Raw genomic sequence first — 16,981 nt, 5'->3', positions numbered from 1 at the left:
GTCAATGAACAGGTATATGAAACTACTAAAAATAACAAGAGTTGAAAACATTTGATAACCTGATTTAGTCTAAACATTTATAAGAATACAAACTTTACAGAAAACACTTTTAATTAAAATCACTATATTTGAAAGAAACTAAATGCAAAATGTCTGGCATAAAACATTTATTTAGTATACTACCAGCAACAAACACACATGTAAAACACATGCTTATGGTACAGCATCAAATTATAAACATTTCAGTACAGGTTCTTTAAACTTAAAACTTGTTTATTGTAATATTTATGGTTACAATATTTCACCACATTGTAACAGCATCATCAGGCATAAAAACTACAAAGAGTGAACATCTGTTGTACACAACATGAAAGATTAGTCAACACATTGGTATTTTATTGATTGAGCTAAAGAAGATCACAGAACAATAAAAAAAAAGATGTTGCAAAAAGTTAAACAATAATTACTATTTTTCTGTATATATATATAAACATAATCATCAAATAAAATGGAAATTAATCAAATTACTATAAAAACCTGAAAGTTATTTAAAAAAAAACTGTGGAAGGATTTTATATCCACAGCTTGCTGAACTTTAAAAACTACTGAAGGTTTTAATTCGAGCCTTCCTTTGACATCATAAATTGTTAAAGGACCTACAACTTCCATTGTAAATTAACAGTGTCTTTGTTTCTCTCTTAGACCAAAGAAGACAAGAAAGTGTCAAAGACTGTATACAAATCAATTTAATGTTATTCTGAAATAGTGGTTGAAAACATTAATTTAGATTTTATTCAGTTATGTGTTTTACCTATGATTGCAATGTTTAAATTCTTGTGATCACTAAGAAAACCTACAGCAAAACAGTTTTGAATATCTTACATTATAACATTTTTTTAATATATGTTAGGCATTTTCAAAAGTTAATGTCAACTGATTGTACTATTTTATAAATTTATCATTAAAAATAGCTTTATTCACCAATTGACCAGAAAACCTACAAGGGACAATGCTGTTTTAGATTTATCATTAACTTACAGAAAAGGAAACATCTGTGTAAAAGTAATCATTGATCAATTTGGATTGATGTTTTACTGCATATGGAGATCATAAATAATGACATTTTGGTTCCAAATTTGAAAAAAAAATGTCTGAAACAGTGTGACAATAATTGTATGTTATGATTTGAGCAACTGTATTAATTAGAGAAAATGATCAACTGTACACTTTTTAAAATAAATTTCTATATATTTAAAACAGGCATGTTCCTTATATTAAAAAAGGATAGATGCAAGTAAAATATCAGGTTGGCTAACAAATAGTTTAAAGGATAAAATTAGTGAAGGGTATTATAAATTTAATAAGTTTAAATTGACTTCTATAACAAGAAACTTAATGGATTATTAATGATTGAAAGAGTTGGTCAGGCAGAACATCAGGAAATTAAAAAGAATATTTGAAAATAGATTAAAGGTAAATCAAATATCATAATCACAGTAAGGCCTTTGAGAAATGATAAATCTACTTTCTATTAATTATGATATAGCTAGGTATTGACACATCTTTTTTTTTTTCTTTAATGGTAAGAATGGTAGTGCCAAAGGACAGAAAGCTTTTGGCAGAGTATGAATCACCTTCAACTAACACAATATCATTTTCCAAACAGGGTGGTTGGCCTTTAAAATGAACTGCCTCCATATTTGGTGGAGATAGTAAATGTAAGGTAGTTTCATACTATGGGAATGCTTGATAAATACTTGAAAGATATGGGTTGACCTTGAGTTTTTTAAAGTATAGTTGAGAGATGTACGGCCTATATACACCAGCTTTCTCTTATTGTCCTTAAAATATATGTTATGTTACTCTTTTGATTTTCTCAAGTAGGCTTTGCTGGCTTCAGCATATGTACTGAAAAATAATTTCTACAGTTTTTACATATATATTTTGTTTTGTAACTTACAGGGTTAACAGTTCCAGTAATGATTATACTCAAAATAAATTAAATATCACATATATCTCACCAGTTAAAATAGACTGATCAACCCGGAGAGTGGTAGAATAAATTTTCACAAGACGAATATCAGCAGGTACTTTATCACCAACTGGAAATTATATTTAAAAAAAACAAACAACAGAAAGTCAAGTTCCATGCATTTTATTTCTATTGATTTTAAAAATGTATAACTGCTATAACAGAACATGTTATCTGTATATAATTTATTACTTCTACTTAGCAGATCATAAATTTGACATTCTCTTCCTTATTTCTTTCACTATTAAAGATGGATTTTGACAGAACCTCTGAACTATATACACGTTTGCAAGTTTTTGAAATTTGCACAAAGCTACACAATAGCCATCCCAACAGTATGAAAATTTTGAAATGTATAACTAATTATTCTTATTACATTAATTTTGAAATGTTTATTATTTGGCTCTCTCCCCTAACAGCAAAATAAATAACTTAGGATTATTACCATAAATAAACACCAATAAGTTAACAAAAGGCAACATAATTAATACTTAATTGAAAATACTTGTACTTCTTGCTTAAAGAGCAAAATATCTTAGAAACTGACTGACTAAACAACATACAATTACTGGTGCAAATATGATTTCATGAACAAATTATTATTATTATTACATAATAATTTACCAATGAATAAAACAAAAAAGATGAGATGGACTACTCATTGACCTATTGTATCTGGTTACGTACCTGATACTTCCACAAGGTCACCAGGAACAATCTCTCTTGCCCTCACCCTCTGAATGCCCTGCTTGTCTTCACGGATAACTTTACCCATTTCTGGTTCATATTCCTTAAGAGCTTCAATTGCACTTTCAGCATTCCTTTCCTAAATTAAACAGAAATATATAATTTATATGCAAATTATCAAGTATAGACTAAAAATACTTCAAACTGGTGTAGCCAACACCAAGAGATAATTCATGTACTAAACTGTATGTTATGTACACTCACTGTAGGCCATATATTACATATGTGGCTGTGAACGTAACTGATCTACAAACTGTATAAAGAGAAACATGTATAACACTTATAAGTACATTGCAAAAATGTTCTTACCTTGATGCACTTTCAATGGTCAGCAAGAATCATATGCTAAATGCTTATAATTTTGTTTTATACCACAGTTTTTGTGTGTGTTTTTTGGCATGTTTATTGTTATTTGTATCCTAAGTGGTTACAGACAGCAAGCACAGCAGTAAAAAAAAAATTTAAAATTTTAATAGGTAAATTTTTTGTTCACATTTATCAACACTAATCAGTAATAATACCAGCTTTTATTAAAAATAAAGTTTTATAATGATCATTTTGTATTACATATGCAGAAATAAATTACTTCAAACATACCATTCATAATATTTACACCTTAAAGTGTGCAGAAAGTATTACAAGATGCATCCTTATTTTTTACTTTAGTCATACAAAATTAAGAAATGTGGAATGATTAAGATAAAAAAGCAGCAGCAGTTCCCTGCTCCACTCAGTTAGCTAGCAGCATCCTGTACTAAAGTGAGTTCAGGACAAAAAATGTTAGGTACAAATAAGAATAGTCTTTTCAGTTTCATGATGTTATAAACTGAATTAGTCTTTTCTATGCATGAGTTCATCTATAATGTATAACTTCACTATGTATTTGTGGTATATAAACCAAGAAACCACTTTTATGTATGTTTTATTCCAAATAACTGAGAAACTCAAGCAATTAAAATGACTTTTTCCCAAAAAAACACCTACTTTAGTATTAGGAAGATATTAATCCTATATATCTTAAGTATGTGAATTTCATTCCAGACTAATATTTCAGTACAGTATGTTTTCTGCTCCACAAGTTAACAAGCAAATTTTGTGAAATATTTTTCTTTTTCAGTTCAACTTGGATGAAGAAATTCATTTGAATAAATACAACTTAAACGTTTACTTCTTTCTAGCTCTTTATGGGGCCTCTTCTCCAACTGGCAGTTAACAGTTTCTTGCAGGGAAGTAACATACTACATCAGTGAATCAGGTAAATTCATAAGGCTTTCACACTCTAGAATAAAGTATAGGTGGACAGAGATCACCTGCTAAAGAGGATTTTGTGCACCACTCCTGTTAGTAGGTGCCCTAACTAACTATTCTAAATGAAATCCATGAATCAGAAAATGACATAACAGTAAGAATTAAACACTTATGTTTTCTGTTTTGGAAAAATCTTTAAATTTACTCACTTGTAGGCAGAAAGAAATTGACACAAAATAAAATTTACTTCCAGATACCCAGAATTTGAATTTAGGTTGTATCAGACTACTGTTATAGTTTTAAGCATGAATACTAAACATTTTAATATGAAAACTACATTTTACAAGATATGCACTTCAATTAAAAGTTATTTTTTCATGAAAAGTGACATAACTAAGTGTTTTAAAAATGTAAGGACTTTTATGTTTGTGATCATTCTTTGTTGAATGATTTCTTGAAAGCTAGGAGAGCTTGAAGTTAGAATGAAAACCTGTCAAAAGCATTGAAACATCATAGTTGAACACATTGTCAAACCTAGTTTCTATACTTTGGCTTAATACCTAAACTAGGGGTTTAAATATTTGCAACCATTTATTGTTCAAACCACCCTTTCTGATTAAACAAATATAGAAGGTAGGAATCAGCAGTCCCATAAATGCTTTGTTCTCACACTACAAGTTGTCAAATGCTCTAGCAGTTGGTCTCATGATTTGAACATATTCCAAAATAAAAATTTTCTTAGCTGGATGCAACCAAACAATGCCCAATTATCAAAAACTCAAGTCTATTGCTTGGCCACTTAACTCACTTTCAGATATTAATTTATCTATGTGACTTACTGCATCAAACACTGATTTTCAACAAGTTGGATAAAGAACAACTAAGCATCCACCTCTTTCTTTCTCAGCTGTGTCAGCAGCTACAGTGTTTCTGCTCTGTTTATTCTATAGGGTTTGAGCTTTTGCTCTTGCTGATCTCTCTCTCTCTCTTTTTTTTTTTGTAATAGTGTCATTTAAAGGTTTACCTACATCAGTAGCACTAATGAGATTCAGTGTATGAGAGACACACCTTTGATGATCTGGCAACTTGTATGTACACAAACAAGATACTTTATCATCAACAGCTGATATATCAGCTAGAAAATGAATTTGTACATCTTCACCTGAGCAATCATCTTCATCTATGACTGCAACGTCACCATGCAGTTGGTTAGGAAAGATGGTGAATGCATTGTTGGAGGACAGTCTGTAAAATAGTTCCAATACTTAATAACATGGCTGATAATCTGACCATAATGTTATGATCTGATGTTCAACTAAATGAACCTTCAAACAACAGTCTAATATTTTATTCTGGCTAACACCAAACAATTATAATTAGATTTAAAAAAGACTTCTAGACATGGAAGGATGATTATATGAAAGTGTAATGTGATTTGTAACTGTAATATATACATATTCTCTCCTCCCACTATTTCAGTCCTTTCTTTCTTTATTAATTCATTATCATTATCATGATGTTTAAAGTCTCTCTCTCTAATTGGTCAATGTATACATGAAGTCACAAATGGGAGTAAATCCATGGAGGCAACGAGTCAGCCAAGGAAAATAGTCACAGCTCATCTGACTTTAGGCTATTGCTTGGAACTGCATGTATGCAGAAACTTAAATACATAGACGAATTCACATAACTTTAAAATATGCTGATAACCTGAACATCTTCATGAAGTTAGTGCTTTTATCAATTGTAGCCTCAACAATTTTGTTCTGGAAGAAATATTCACATTTACTGCTTCTAGTACCTATCCACTGACACCACAAGTAGGATGTTTTTATATACGATGATAGGCAATAACTGCACGCTTAAGTTTCAGCATATTCTCGTTTATCCAGTGGAGGGTAACTCCTAAATGGGCTCTGAAATAAGGTAATAGACCATCAGTTTCCAAACATGCTTTTCAAACAAAACAGATTAAACTTCAATATTTAAAAATTAACTATAGTGAATATATTAACAATATAATAAACTATAATAAACACTGTATGGTTTAAAAATGTAAAAATATTATAAATTTTATTTATAATAAAATTATTATAAATTATTAAAAGATTATTTATTACTTAATTACCTGTTTCTGCAACTCCAGCAGTCAGCAATCATAGACACGGTCTTTACTACCACGAGTTGGGACTTGAGAAGGCTTGTTTCACTGTAGACTCAAATCCCTTATTAATGGAGGAATGTTTTATGGGCATTTTGTTAAGCTGCTTGCAGGTTTACTGTTTACTATAAATTAATATTATTTATTATATTTATAGTTATTGTTATTAGTTTATTAACTACTATTATTCTTTTAACCAGATAGTATTAACTACTAATTGTTATTAATTATTTTATATTTTTAAGTATGTTAGTACTGTACAATGTTACTGAATACTTAAAAAGTAATGAGTAACAAATAACACATTGCTCTGACTGAAAATATAAATAAGTTACTGAAAATGTTACTAAATTTGAATGTAATGTCTTACCTTGGACATTAATAATAATGATGTTATTGTTCACCAGTGCTTACCTGTATAAACTAACATTTGGTCAGAACAAGTAGATTTAATTTTAAGTAAATTTAACATATCCTAAGGACAGGTGGGTCTCAAATGTTTGTACCTACACCTGGAACTTAAAGTTGATAACTTTTCTCACCATGTAAATACTTGCAGTTGTATTTGCACAATATTTTGTATATTTCGACAGCATTGACATTGCTTTAATAATATTTATAATATATCTTCTCTTCCCATGTGACAGAACTTGTCATATATCACAAACAAATACTGAGTTGCTTCACTATAACTAAATATAATTTCATCAAGCAGAGCAAATGAACCTGCCACACAATGTTGATGATATTCAGCTATAAAAAATTTGAAGATGTCCCATATTTATGTTGTTATCAACAGACATGAACCATTTTTGTAGGGACAGTGAGAAATACTGTTCTACACATATCCACCAAGTTTCATCAAAATCTGATGATTTTTGACTGAATGGTACAGTAAAAATAGTATGAAAAATCTGTCTGGATATTTTGCATTTTTGTGACTTTGACCTTCCAAAAACTAATCACTACTAAGTTGGAAACATAGTTCAAACATATACTAACTTTTGTTTAAATCCATTGAGCCATTTACAAAACATCTTGCTGACAAACACAGGAGTGAAAACAGAGGTGGTGGAGGTAAAAACCTGGACTTAGCTAGTGCTTCACAAATCACAGTCCAGTGGATACTTTTTACAGTTTCTTTCAATAAAACTTCAAATGTTTTGTTAGTATAATAAAACAGTTGTACTGGAATATTTTTTACATGTTGATAATTTCACTTTCTGTGATATTTACCATTTCTGGACAAACATATAATAAAAATCAATACAAAATACTATTTGCCCTGAATATGTCTTGTTTAAAAAATAAGTGATTAACTTTGTTGTCTTTTCCTGTGAAAGTTACAACATTGTTTGAAACTTTACACTAAATTCATTATTCATAATATGTTAAACAACTCAAACCCAAAGATGTAATACAAATTAATTCAATGAAAGAACACTAATTATTCTAACCATAGCTTCATTCATATATTAAACAAGTGTTGTACAATTGCTAATGCCATCAAACAAACAAATATGATTATAATAGGTGATTCATTAAAATGTTAGATTTTCCAAACAATAACTGCCAAAATACACAAATAAATTTTACCATATACAACACCATTACCATTTTTGCACAATCTCTGTTTATTATACAAATACCTGCATACAAAATGGCATTATGCTAAAGTTATAATAATTCTGAAGTTATTTCTCTCATAAAAATTAATCAAACATCATGTTTCTGTTTAATAACACCTTACATCATGTTGTGTACATTTTGTAAGCAAATGCATAATATTCTTTTATTCCTTACATCACAATATGCACTTTCTGTAAACAAATGCATAAACTTCTTTTATTCCTTACGTCATGCTGTGTAGATTCTGTAAGTTAATGCATAAACTTTTATTCCTTACATTACGCTATACACTCCATACACAAGTGCAAACTTTTTTACTTACATCAAGCTGTGTACATTCTGTAAATGATTGCATAAACTTCTTTCATTCCTTACATTCTACAAACAAATGTGTAAACTTCTTTTATTCCTCACATAATGCTGTGTACATTCTGTAAACAAATGCATAAATTTCTTTCATTATTTACATTATGCTTTGCACATTCTGTAAATGAATACATACATTTCTTTCATTATGCTGCAAACATTCTGTAAAAGAATACATAAATATCTTTATTCCTTATATCATGCTGTACACTGTAAATGAGGACAAAATTCATTACTTAAATCATGCCGTGTACATTCTGTAACCAAATGTATAAACTTCTTTTTTAACTTACATCCTGTAAATGAATGTGTAAACTTATTTTATTCCTCAAATAATGCTGTGTAAATTCTGTAAACGAATGCATAATTTTTTATCCTTACATCACTCTGCATACATTTTGTAAATGAATGCATAAACTCCTTTTATTCCTTACATTATGCTGTGTACATTCCGCAAAGGAATGCATAAATTTCTTTCACCTTATGTCATGATGTAAATTCTGTAAACAAATGCATCAATTTCTTTAATTTACATTATGCTTTGTCCATGCTGTAAATGACTGCATAAACTATTTTCATTATGCTGTGTACATTCTATAACAGAATACATAAACTTCTTTTATTCCTTACATTCTGTAAATGAATGCGTACAGTTTTTTATTCCTTACATAATGCTATATACATTCTCTAAATGAATGCATAATATTTTGTTCCTTAGATCACATTGTGTACATTCTGTATGTGAATGCATAAACTGTTTATTCCTTACATCACTTTGCGTATATCCTATAAACGACTGGTTTGGTTTTAATTCTGTGCAAAGTTACACAAGAGCTATCTGCTCAAGCCATCCATAATTTTACAGTATAATGACTAGATGGAAGGCAGCTAGTCACAACCACCCACTGCTAAGTCTTGGGCTACTCTTTTTACCAACGAATAGTGAGACTGACCGTTATATTATAACATGTTTAGTGTGATGAGAATTTGAACCAGTGACCCTCAGATTACAGATCAAGTGCTTTAACTTCCTGGCCATTGCCGGGCTTCTGTAAATGAATGCACAAACTTCTTTTATTCCTTACATCACACTGTGTACATTCTGTAAATGAATGTATAAACGTTTTTTTTTATTCTTTACTTCACATTATGTACATTCTGTAAATGAATGCATAAAGTTCTTACACAGTTTTGTGGTAATTCATCACTTCTCAACCAATTTATCTGAAAGAAATGAACATAACAGGTTTGTGTTAAGTACAACCTAGTTTTATGTTTACTGTGTGAAGAAGAGACATCAAGAAAGCTTTGAAATCAGACCAACTTGGCTTGACAACTAAATATAGGCAAGGTAATCTGTAGCTGAAATTTTTGCATGTATTTCTCAGCTTTAAAGATTTTTCCTCTCTCTCTATCTTTTCACAGAGATTCATATACAAAGGGATTGGTGCTTGTATATGGTGGTAAACTGAGTTCTTGTTGTGCATAAAGATGCATCAAATTTTTTTTATACCTTCATTGATTTCATGCTCACTTTTAAGGATATGAAGACTACCATTTACTTTAATGGATGCTTAACTGCACCACTATATTTTTTCTTCAATTAGCACATCTATATTAAGAAATAATTCTTCAGGTTTCTTATAACTAAACTTCTTAAAATAAAGCACTTTATTTGAATAAAGTATTACTATAAACCATTCATTGTTTTGTTTATGACAAAGCTATTAAAGCTATCTGTCATTGTTTTTAATTCTGAACTGCCAATCAAAGGAAAACAGTCAACCATCAGTACCAACCTCCAACCCTATCACTCTGTAATATCTTTATATCTGAAAGGGCAAAATCAAAGCTGGGTTTCATTTCTGTAATCTGAATACTATGTGAAATGCATCCTAACCACCAGGCCCTACCAATAATCAGCCATTAATATGTCTCACAGTTCAGTCCATCTGTGGCAAGCTTGTTAATTTAACCCGTAACACTAAATATGTACTTTAAAGTTAAGTGATAGACAAGAATAAATAAATAGCTGATAAACAAATTAATTACATGAAGGGAACAACAACTGGAAATGGGTAGTGTTAACAAGCTTCCTTCTCTCCTTTCTTACATTTAAAACATAAAATAAGAGTGGCCAACACAGACAATCTCATTAGCTTTGCACAAAATCCAACAAGACAAACTACACAAATATGTGGTGGACTGTGAGTAGACAAATGACAACTGGTAGAACACGTAAAATAAGCTCCAAATGTTTAATAATTAAAACATTTTTGCCACTGTTATTTGTGGACTATCATATACCTTTATGATAATGAATAGCCTAAGATTAGATGTATTTGGTTTGTTTTGAATTTTGTGCAAAGTTACACGAGGGCTATCTGTCCCTAATTTTGCAGTGTAAGACTAGAGGGAATGCAGCTAGTCATCAACACCCACTGCCAACTCTTGGGCTCTTTTACTCTTTTACCAACAAATAGTGGGATTGACTGTCACATTATAAAGCCCCCACAGCTGAAAGAATGAGCATGTTTGGTATGACAAGGCTTTAAACCTGCGACCCTCAGATTACAAGTCAAGTGCTTTAACCACCGGACCATTGCTGGGCCCAAGATTAGATTAAGTAGACCATCACATACCTTTATGATAATGAATAGCCTAAGATTAAATATACGTTTCTTCTCAAAGGTGTGCGTACAAGTTTTGAACTTCTCTGAAAATTAGACATTTTAAATTTATAACGTAATAACTCACAATAATTTCAGGAAGTAAAGAGCATTTCACCATTTCTTGTTTGAGCACTATCATATAATAGCTGCATTTTTATCTTTAATTAATACATTTGTTTCCTTTGTGTGTCTAATGTTGGTATGCATTTGGACTATTCCCAAACTCAGAAATGAATAAAAATAAGGGTCAAGGTCATGAGAAAACAACAACAATTTCTTAACACAGTAGACCGATTTTTCACATTAATTTGCTCAATAAATAGATCAAAAATGACCGGATTTTGGAGAAATTTAATGAACACATGCACAACATTATTCCTAACTGTGCTGTCAAAAGAATGGGCCGTATTTTTATTTTTGACAGTTGATTATGATAAAGGTAGTGTGGTGACCGTGCTCGCTCTAGTGACCCTCCACTTTAAATTCATTTAATCCCATTCATGTGTACTTCGAAATGCCATGTCATGGCTTTTACTAACACACACACACACACACAAAGAGGATATCCTCAGTAGCTGCGGCATTTAAAATTCTTTCAGACAGGACTGGAGTAAATTATTTTGTAAAATCATGTAAGGCACGAGTATACCCAATTGAATTTTAGCACTGGTCAGTACATCTACAGGCCTACCCCCACATTGAAATTATTCTATGCAGGAATAGAGTACATGAATCTACAAGACCTTGGGTGTAATCATATAAATCAATAAAGGGATTTGACCTCCTCAGTCTAAAACTGCATTAGATCACAAATTGGTTAAGTGATAATAAAGCTTTGAGCTAAAAGCTTGTACTTAATATTTAAAAAAATCAAAACTATTATATGAGCCGCTATGGTGTATGAGATAAGTTTCATGTACAAGATTATATCTTTATTCCCTGTTTTTACATAATCAGTTAAACTCGTCAAAAGATTCGCAAAACATACTTCAACTTTAAGACCAAAACCGAAAACAACTTCCTTAGAGAATTCCAATATTTATTTTGTACATTAATTGCTATACGTTGTTAAGTATACTACATCGATAGTTCAGATGGTTCGTTATAAGCAGATTTCTCGTCAAATGTAGAATTTGTGTTTTTGTTCGATATCTTGTTGATCTGGAAGTCAGACACGTTCATTTTTTCTCCTTCCTGGACTTTTATTTTTATTGAGGCTTTTACTCGTTTTATTTTGCTGTTTATAATTTCCTTTTCAGGGCTATATCCACGAATGTTATTTTATAACCTGTGTAGATGAAGTTCCAGAATGGGGTGACTTTTATTTTTTACTTGGTTTTAGATGTTTTGTTAATCGACTGTGTGGTATTTGTGCTCAAGAATATTTGTATGATGTGTGGAATGACAGATGAAAGTGTAGTTATTGCTATTAAAAGTGTGATACTGTTATACTGTTGTGGGAGTTCCTATACTGTTGTATAAAATCTAAGAATATATTTTTAATTGCTTCAAAGATGGGATATGTTTCGGTTTCAAATAAGTTTGCTGGTTGACTTTCTGCGATACCCTCATATTTAGGATATTCTTTGCAACTAACTGTGTATTGTTGTTGGCAGTTACATCACAGTGATTACCAAGCATTTCGAACCATGGTGGTCTCCATCACAGCCCAAACATCGTGCGAAAGAATCGCACACTGCTGCAACGAGTTGACAGTTGTAACACTGGGTTACGACCATGACAAGAGTTCTTCTGCTTCTATAACTTGAAATCTCTGACCATAGAATAATACTTTAAGATATTATATTTTGGTTGTACTGCGACTGATGTGTATAACAAACTTCATTCACATTTTGGTTTTATTTTTGAACGGTTTTGTTTGTTTTGAATTTCTAGCAAAGCCACATGAGGGATATCTGTGCTAGGCATCCTTAATTTACAGGTAAGGCAGCTCATCTTCAACTCTCATCACCAACTCTTGGGCTACTCTTTTGTCAATAAATAGTGAGACTGATCATAATATTATAATTCCCCATGTATGAAATGGCTAGCATGTTTGGTGTAACAGAGATTCAAACCCGTGACCCACAGATTGCGAACAAGCACCCAAACCACCTGGCCATGCCGGGCCTTAGAGCAATTTGACGGAATCAGGATTTAATGGTTCAACACCTTAACCATTAGACTATAACAGGCCTATTTTCCTACTGACGTATGAGATCAAATTACCTTTCAGTTTAAAAAATAGTAGATAATCACAAAAATTACAAATATAAAAGTTGAATAGCGAGAGTTGGTTAAAGATTTATGCTTTTTATACTTTTTGTTTTTAATTTGTAAGTTAATCCACTTTAAATAAAAGTGTGTCTTACTAATAAATAATAGTGAAACATATTCATGTGTATGGGTATATATAAGGTATCCTTCTTAAATAATATTTCCTTGATGCGTCTGTCAAACTAATCATAACATTCCTGAAAGAAAGAAAGCAGAAAAAGTTTATTTATCCTAAATTAATTTACTTACATTTTTATACATTATGCCTGTAGTGTGTGGTTATAAATGCATGAAACAGCATCTTATAATTTACTCTGATTATCCAATAGTAATAATTAAAAAAGTGTCCTCAATCTTAAAACGTTTTGCATTCGCCTTTTTAGGGCATTGAAGACTACACATATGCTAATTAAAATGTTAATTTTTGCTAACCTCTCAACTAAAACAAGTATATTTTAGTATGATTGCAATGAAGTTCAAATAAATTTAGAAGTGCGTTTGATAAAGTAAAAATTCCCCGAAGTCTGTATTTTGGTTCCAACGTTCTGCGGTGTTAGTCGTTTCGTTTAGGCATTGTCATGCACAAAGCTACACAATAGATTCTCTGTGTTCTGCCTACCACATGCATCTAAGCCTAATTTTTTGCGACGGAAGCCTTTATCCTTACTGCTTAACTAAAAAAGGCTAAGGGTTTTTTTACAATCGTGCTCCAATAGTAACATCGCTCGCACTTTTCCATCAAATTTAGAAACATGTTTTCAGCACGAAAGTCCTAACGATCTTCTGATTGGCTTGCATTCGTGAACTGGGTTCGTATGCTCATCAATTTTATTTAATTACAAGTAACACCTTTTATTTAGAGCTTTCACGCATTATCACCATCTGACAGTAATTAGACAACAAAATAACCCCTCAACAAATTTGCTAGATACAGCGCAAACATACAGTTAAGAAAGCAGCAGTATCAATGTGCTTCTTTCGCTGTCATTCCTAAATAACGTCATTCAAACTATAAAGTTTTCCTGAATATGTTATTTACAGCTGATTGTTATTCTTTTTTTCTGATTTACCATTATCCTGAAGAAGAATAGAGAACTATTCGAAAGCGTAAAAGTTATGGGTCTCTTTTTAAAAACCATTAATTACTTACGTCACAAACATTAAAGTATCCAGAAAAAAACAAAATGAAATTTTATGTTCCACTATAACAACGATTACAAAATCTAAAACGAAATATCCAGACAAATTTACACATTCGTCCTCATAAATTCTGAAAGATACAACTATATATTAATGTTCTTATACATGCTAAGGAACTTTAGGAAAAGAAGATATTAAGCACATGATAAATAAATTTCACAGAAATGCAATTACAAGCAGAACAATTCATAAAGATGAGACTTAACGTTTACAAATGACTAACTAATCTAGGGTTACTCTTCAACCAGTGTATGTGTGTGTGTGTGGAAGATTAACCATCTATCAATATAAAACATGGAAATTTCATTAAACATTCATTTTCACTTTAACAGAGACACGAAGAGAATGAGAAAGCAGCTACCATTTTCAAACATATTAAAACACTACTCGGTTAGCACATTGCAGAAGAGTAAAATAAAAAATACATAAGGAAGTGGTTTCTTGATTTAGTAATAATTTTAACCTACTTCTAAACTCTGATTTAAAAATCATATGTCGTTGAGGAAATCCATTATATATGGTGTGATTAAAAACCATTTTGGAAATAATGTTTGTGGTGTGTTTTTTTTGTTTGTTTTTCTTTACTTTCGCGCAAAGCTACTCGAGGTTTATCTACGCTAGCCCTCCCTAATTTAGCAGTGTAAGACCAGAGGGAAGGCAGCTAGCCATCACCACCCACTGCTAACTCTTGGGCTACTCTTTTATCAACGAATAGCGAGATTGAGCGTCACATTATAACGCCTCCAAGGCTGAAATGGCGAGCATGTTTGGTGCGACCGGGATTCGAACCCGCGACCCTCGGATTACAAGTCGAACGCCTTAACCCACTTGGCCATGCCGAGCCATTTGTGGTGGTAACAACAGAGATTTCTGGGGCGGTGGTTCTTCAGTGTAAGGAACAAAAAAATGGTTTATTAACTCAGTCAAAATACCTTATCCAAATTCGACCATAAGAGGACATTTATTTTTATTTATTTGGTAACCTAAGCACCCATAACAGACACTTTGAGTACATTTATATACATTGTTGCTTAAACATAAATTCCAATTTCAATATTGAACCCCCTTCTCTTTTGTGGCACCAAAGCTTTTATAAGTGGAATTATCTAAGTTCCGTTTTACATAAATTTCACGGTAATAGTTTCAGTTTGGTGACTTAAGATTGAAAACGTTCTTTAGCAAAACAATTTATTCGAGAAACATTTAAATTACGGAAAGATCATACGACAAACAGTTGTAGATTAAGATTAATGTGAATAAGATAGTATTCGCGAACTTGTACACTGTTTATTATTTCCAGTTAGCACTGCGCTACTGTTGGCCGTTATGTCTGAAACCCTTCTTCTATAACCATATGTGTCGCACGTTGCCGCCAGTTTACGACAAGCTTACTATTTCGGGATGTGAAAACGTGGGTTCCAGCTGACAAAACTTAGCCAAATGATTCATTATTATGCTTCCACTTATACTCTTTCAAGTTCAACATTAGCCCAAAATTAACTCAGGATGGATCTTCTCCACCCCACGGCGTATAGAAAGCAGACCACCCGGTGATTCGACTACTTGGGCCAATTACGATATCCACGAAGTTAAATATTGCAGCTTGATTTGAAGGGTTCCACCATGATGCTCTCGTCAACTGCTTGCTTAATTCATCATTACATATCTCTCAAAAAATCTATTTTACATCAGTTTAAGGGATAATCGGTGAGAAACTTTAAAAAATACGACAGTTCTTAATCACTGTCATTTTGCCATTCCAGTAAATTTTGCTGTGGCAGTATATATTGAACATGACCTCATCGGTTGAACAATCAGTGAACTGACTAAAGAAACGTTTCTTTCTCAAAAGTTACTTTGTTCCCACTGACTACTTCCAAAAGTAATTACAATCACTGTTTTCTGTTTGCCACATCTAACTGCATGTTATTCTTAAATAAAAAACACATCTCTAAAATAAATTACTTTTAAGTGTCTCCTGCTATATCATGCACACTTTCTGTTTCAGACCTGAACAGATACGACGTCCACTGTAACAGTGCACTGAAAGACGAGTCCCTCTTTGAATGAAATGGGTAAAACAACTAACAATAAACTCAGTTGCTGTAAACTGTACAAACTTTCAAAGTTATAATTTATAAAGCTGATTATTTGAGGTTTCCAGGTATAAATCTTTATTACAAATCATTATAGGAATATTAATTACAATCTTTAAGCAAATCTTATAAATATTTGTATCATACTGAATAGTTTACAATATATTGTTTTAAATGTGTTTCTGATAATATATGCTTAGATTAGACATTATTTTTCATACAAAGTTAAAAAGAGTGGCACACAATAATATATTTTATAGCATACATACATACATAAACAATATTACTAACATTACATACAACAGTTCAACAAGTGGCATTACCTGTGGGCAGCTTGAAACATAATCAAGCTCTTATGCATATATAAACAAAATTAGTTGTTTTTTTACTTTTCAACTGGAAATTAAAAAGCAAATAAACTTCATTTCTAAAACGTAGTGAAAAATAAGTTTATTTAAAACACATACACCAGTTAAAATATTTTTATAAAAAATCAAAGAATACAGTCATTTCACTGTAATGTGGTTCAGACATATTCTTTAAAACATTTAAA

At 31.4% G+C, this 16,981-nt stretch overlaps 1 protein-coding gene across 6 annotated transcripts in view; it reads right to left on the bottom strand.

Moving 5' to 3' along the window:
- LOC143243910 (calcium-transporting ATPase sarcoplasmic/endoplasmic reticulum type-like) overlaps nt 1-16,981 on the bottom strand; it is a 134,437-nt gene that overhangs the window by 67,289 nt on the left and 50,167 nt on the right. For all 6 annotated transcript variants that reach the window (XR_013024810.1, XM_076487688.1, XM_076487685.1 and 3 more), the window contains exons 6-7: nt 2,720-2,858; nt 2,022-2,102 (exon numbers count right to left, since the gene is read on the bottom strand). Coding sequence is in view for 5 of the 6 variants with exons in the window: in XM_076487688.1 (XP_076343803.1) it covers nt 2,022-2,102; nt 2,720-2,858 (220 nt within the window). In the remaining variant the exon portion in view is untranslated. The remainder of the gene's footprint in view (nt 1-2,021; nt 2,103-2,719; nt 2,859-16,981) is intronic.

The sequence above is a fragment of the Tachypleus tridentatus genome, chromosome 2 (genome assembly GCF_004210375.1).
Source record: "Tachypleus tridentatus isolate NWPU-2018 chromosome 2, ASM421037v1, whole genome shotgun sequence".
NCBI lineage: Eukaryota > Metazoa > Arthropoda > Merostomata > Xiphosura > Limulidae > Tachypleus > Tachypleus tridentatus.
Note: the sequence above shows the minus strand (reverse complement) of the source record. Positions and strands in the feature narration are given on the sequence as shown.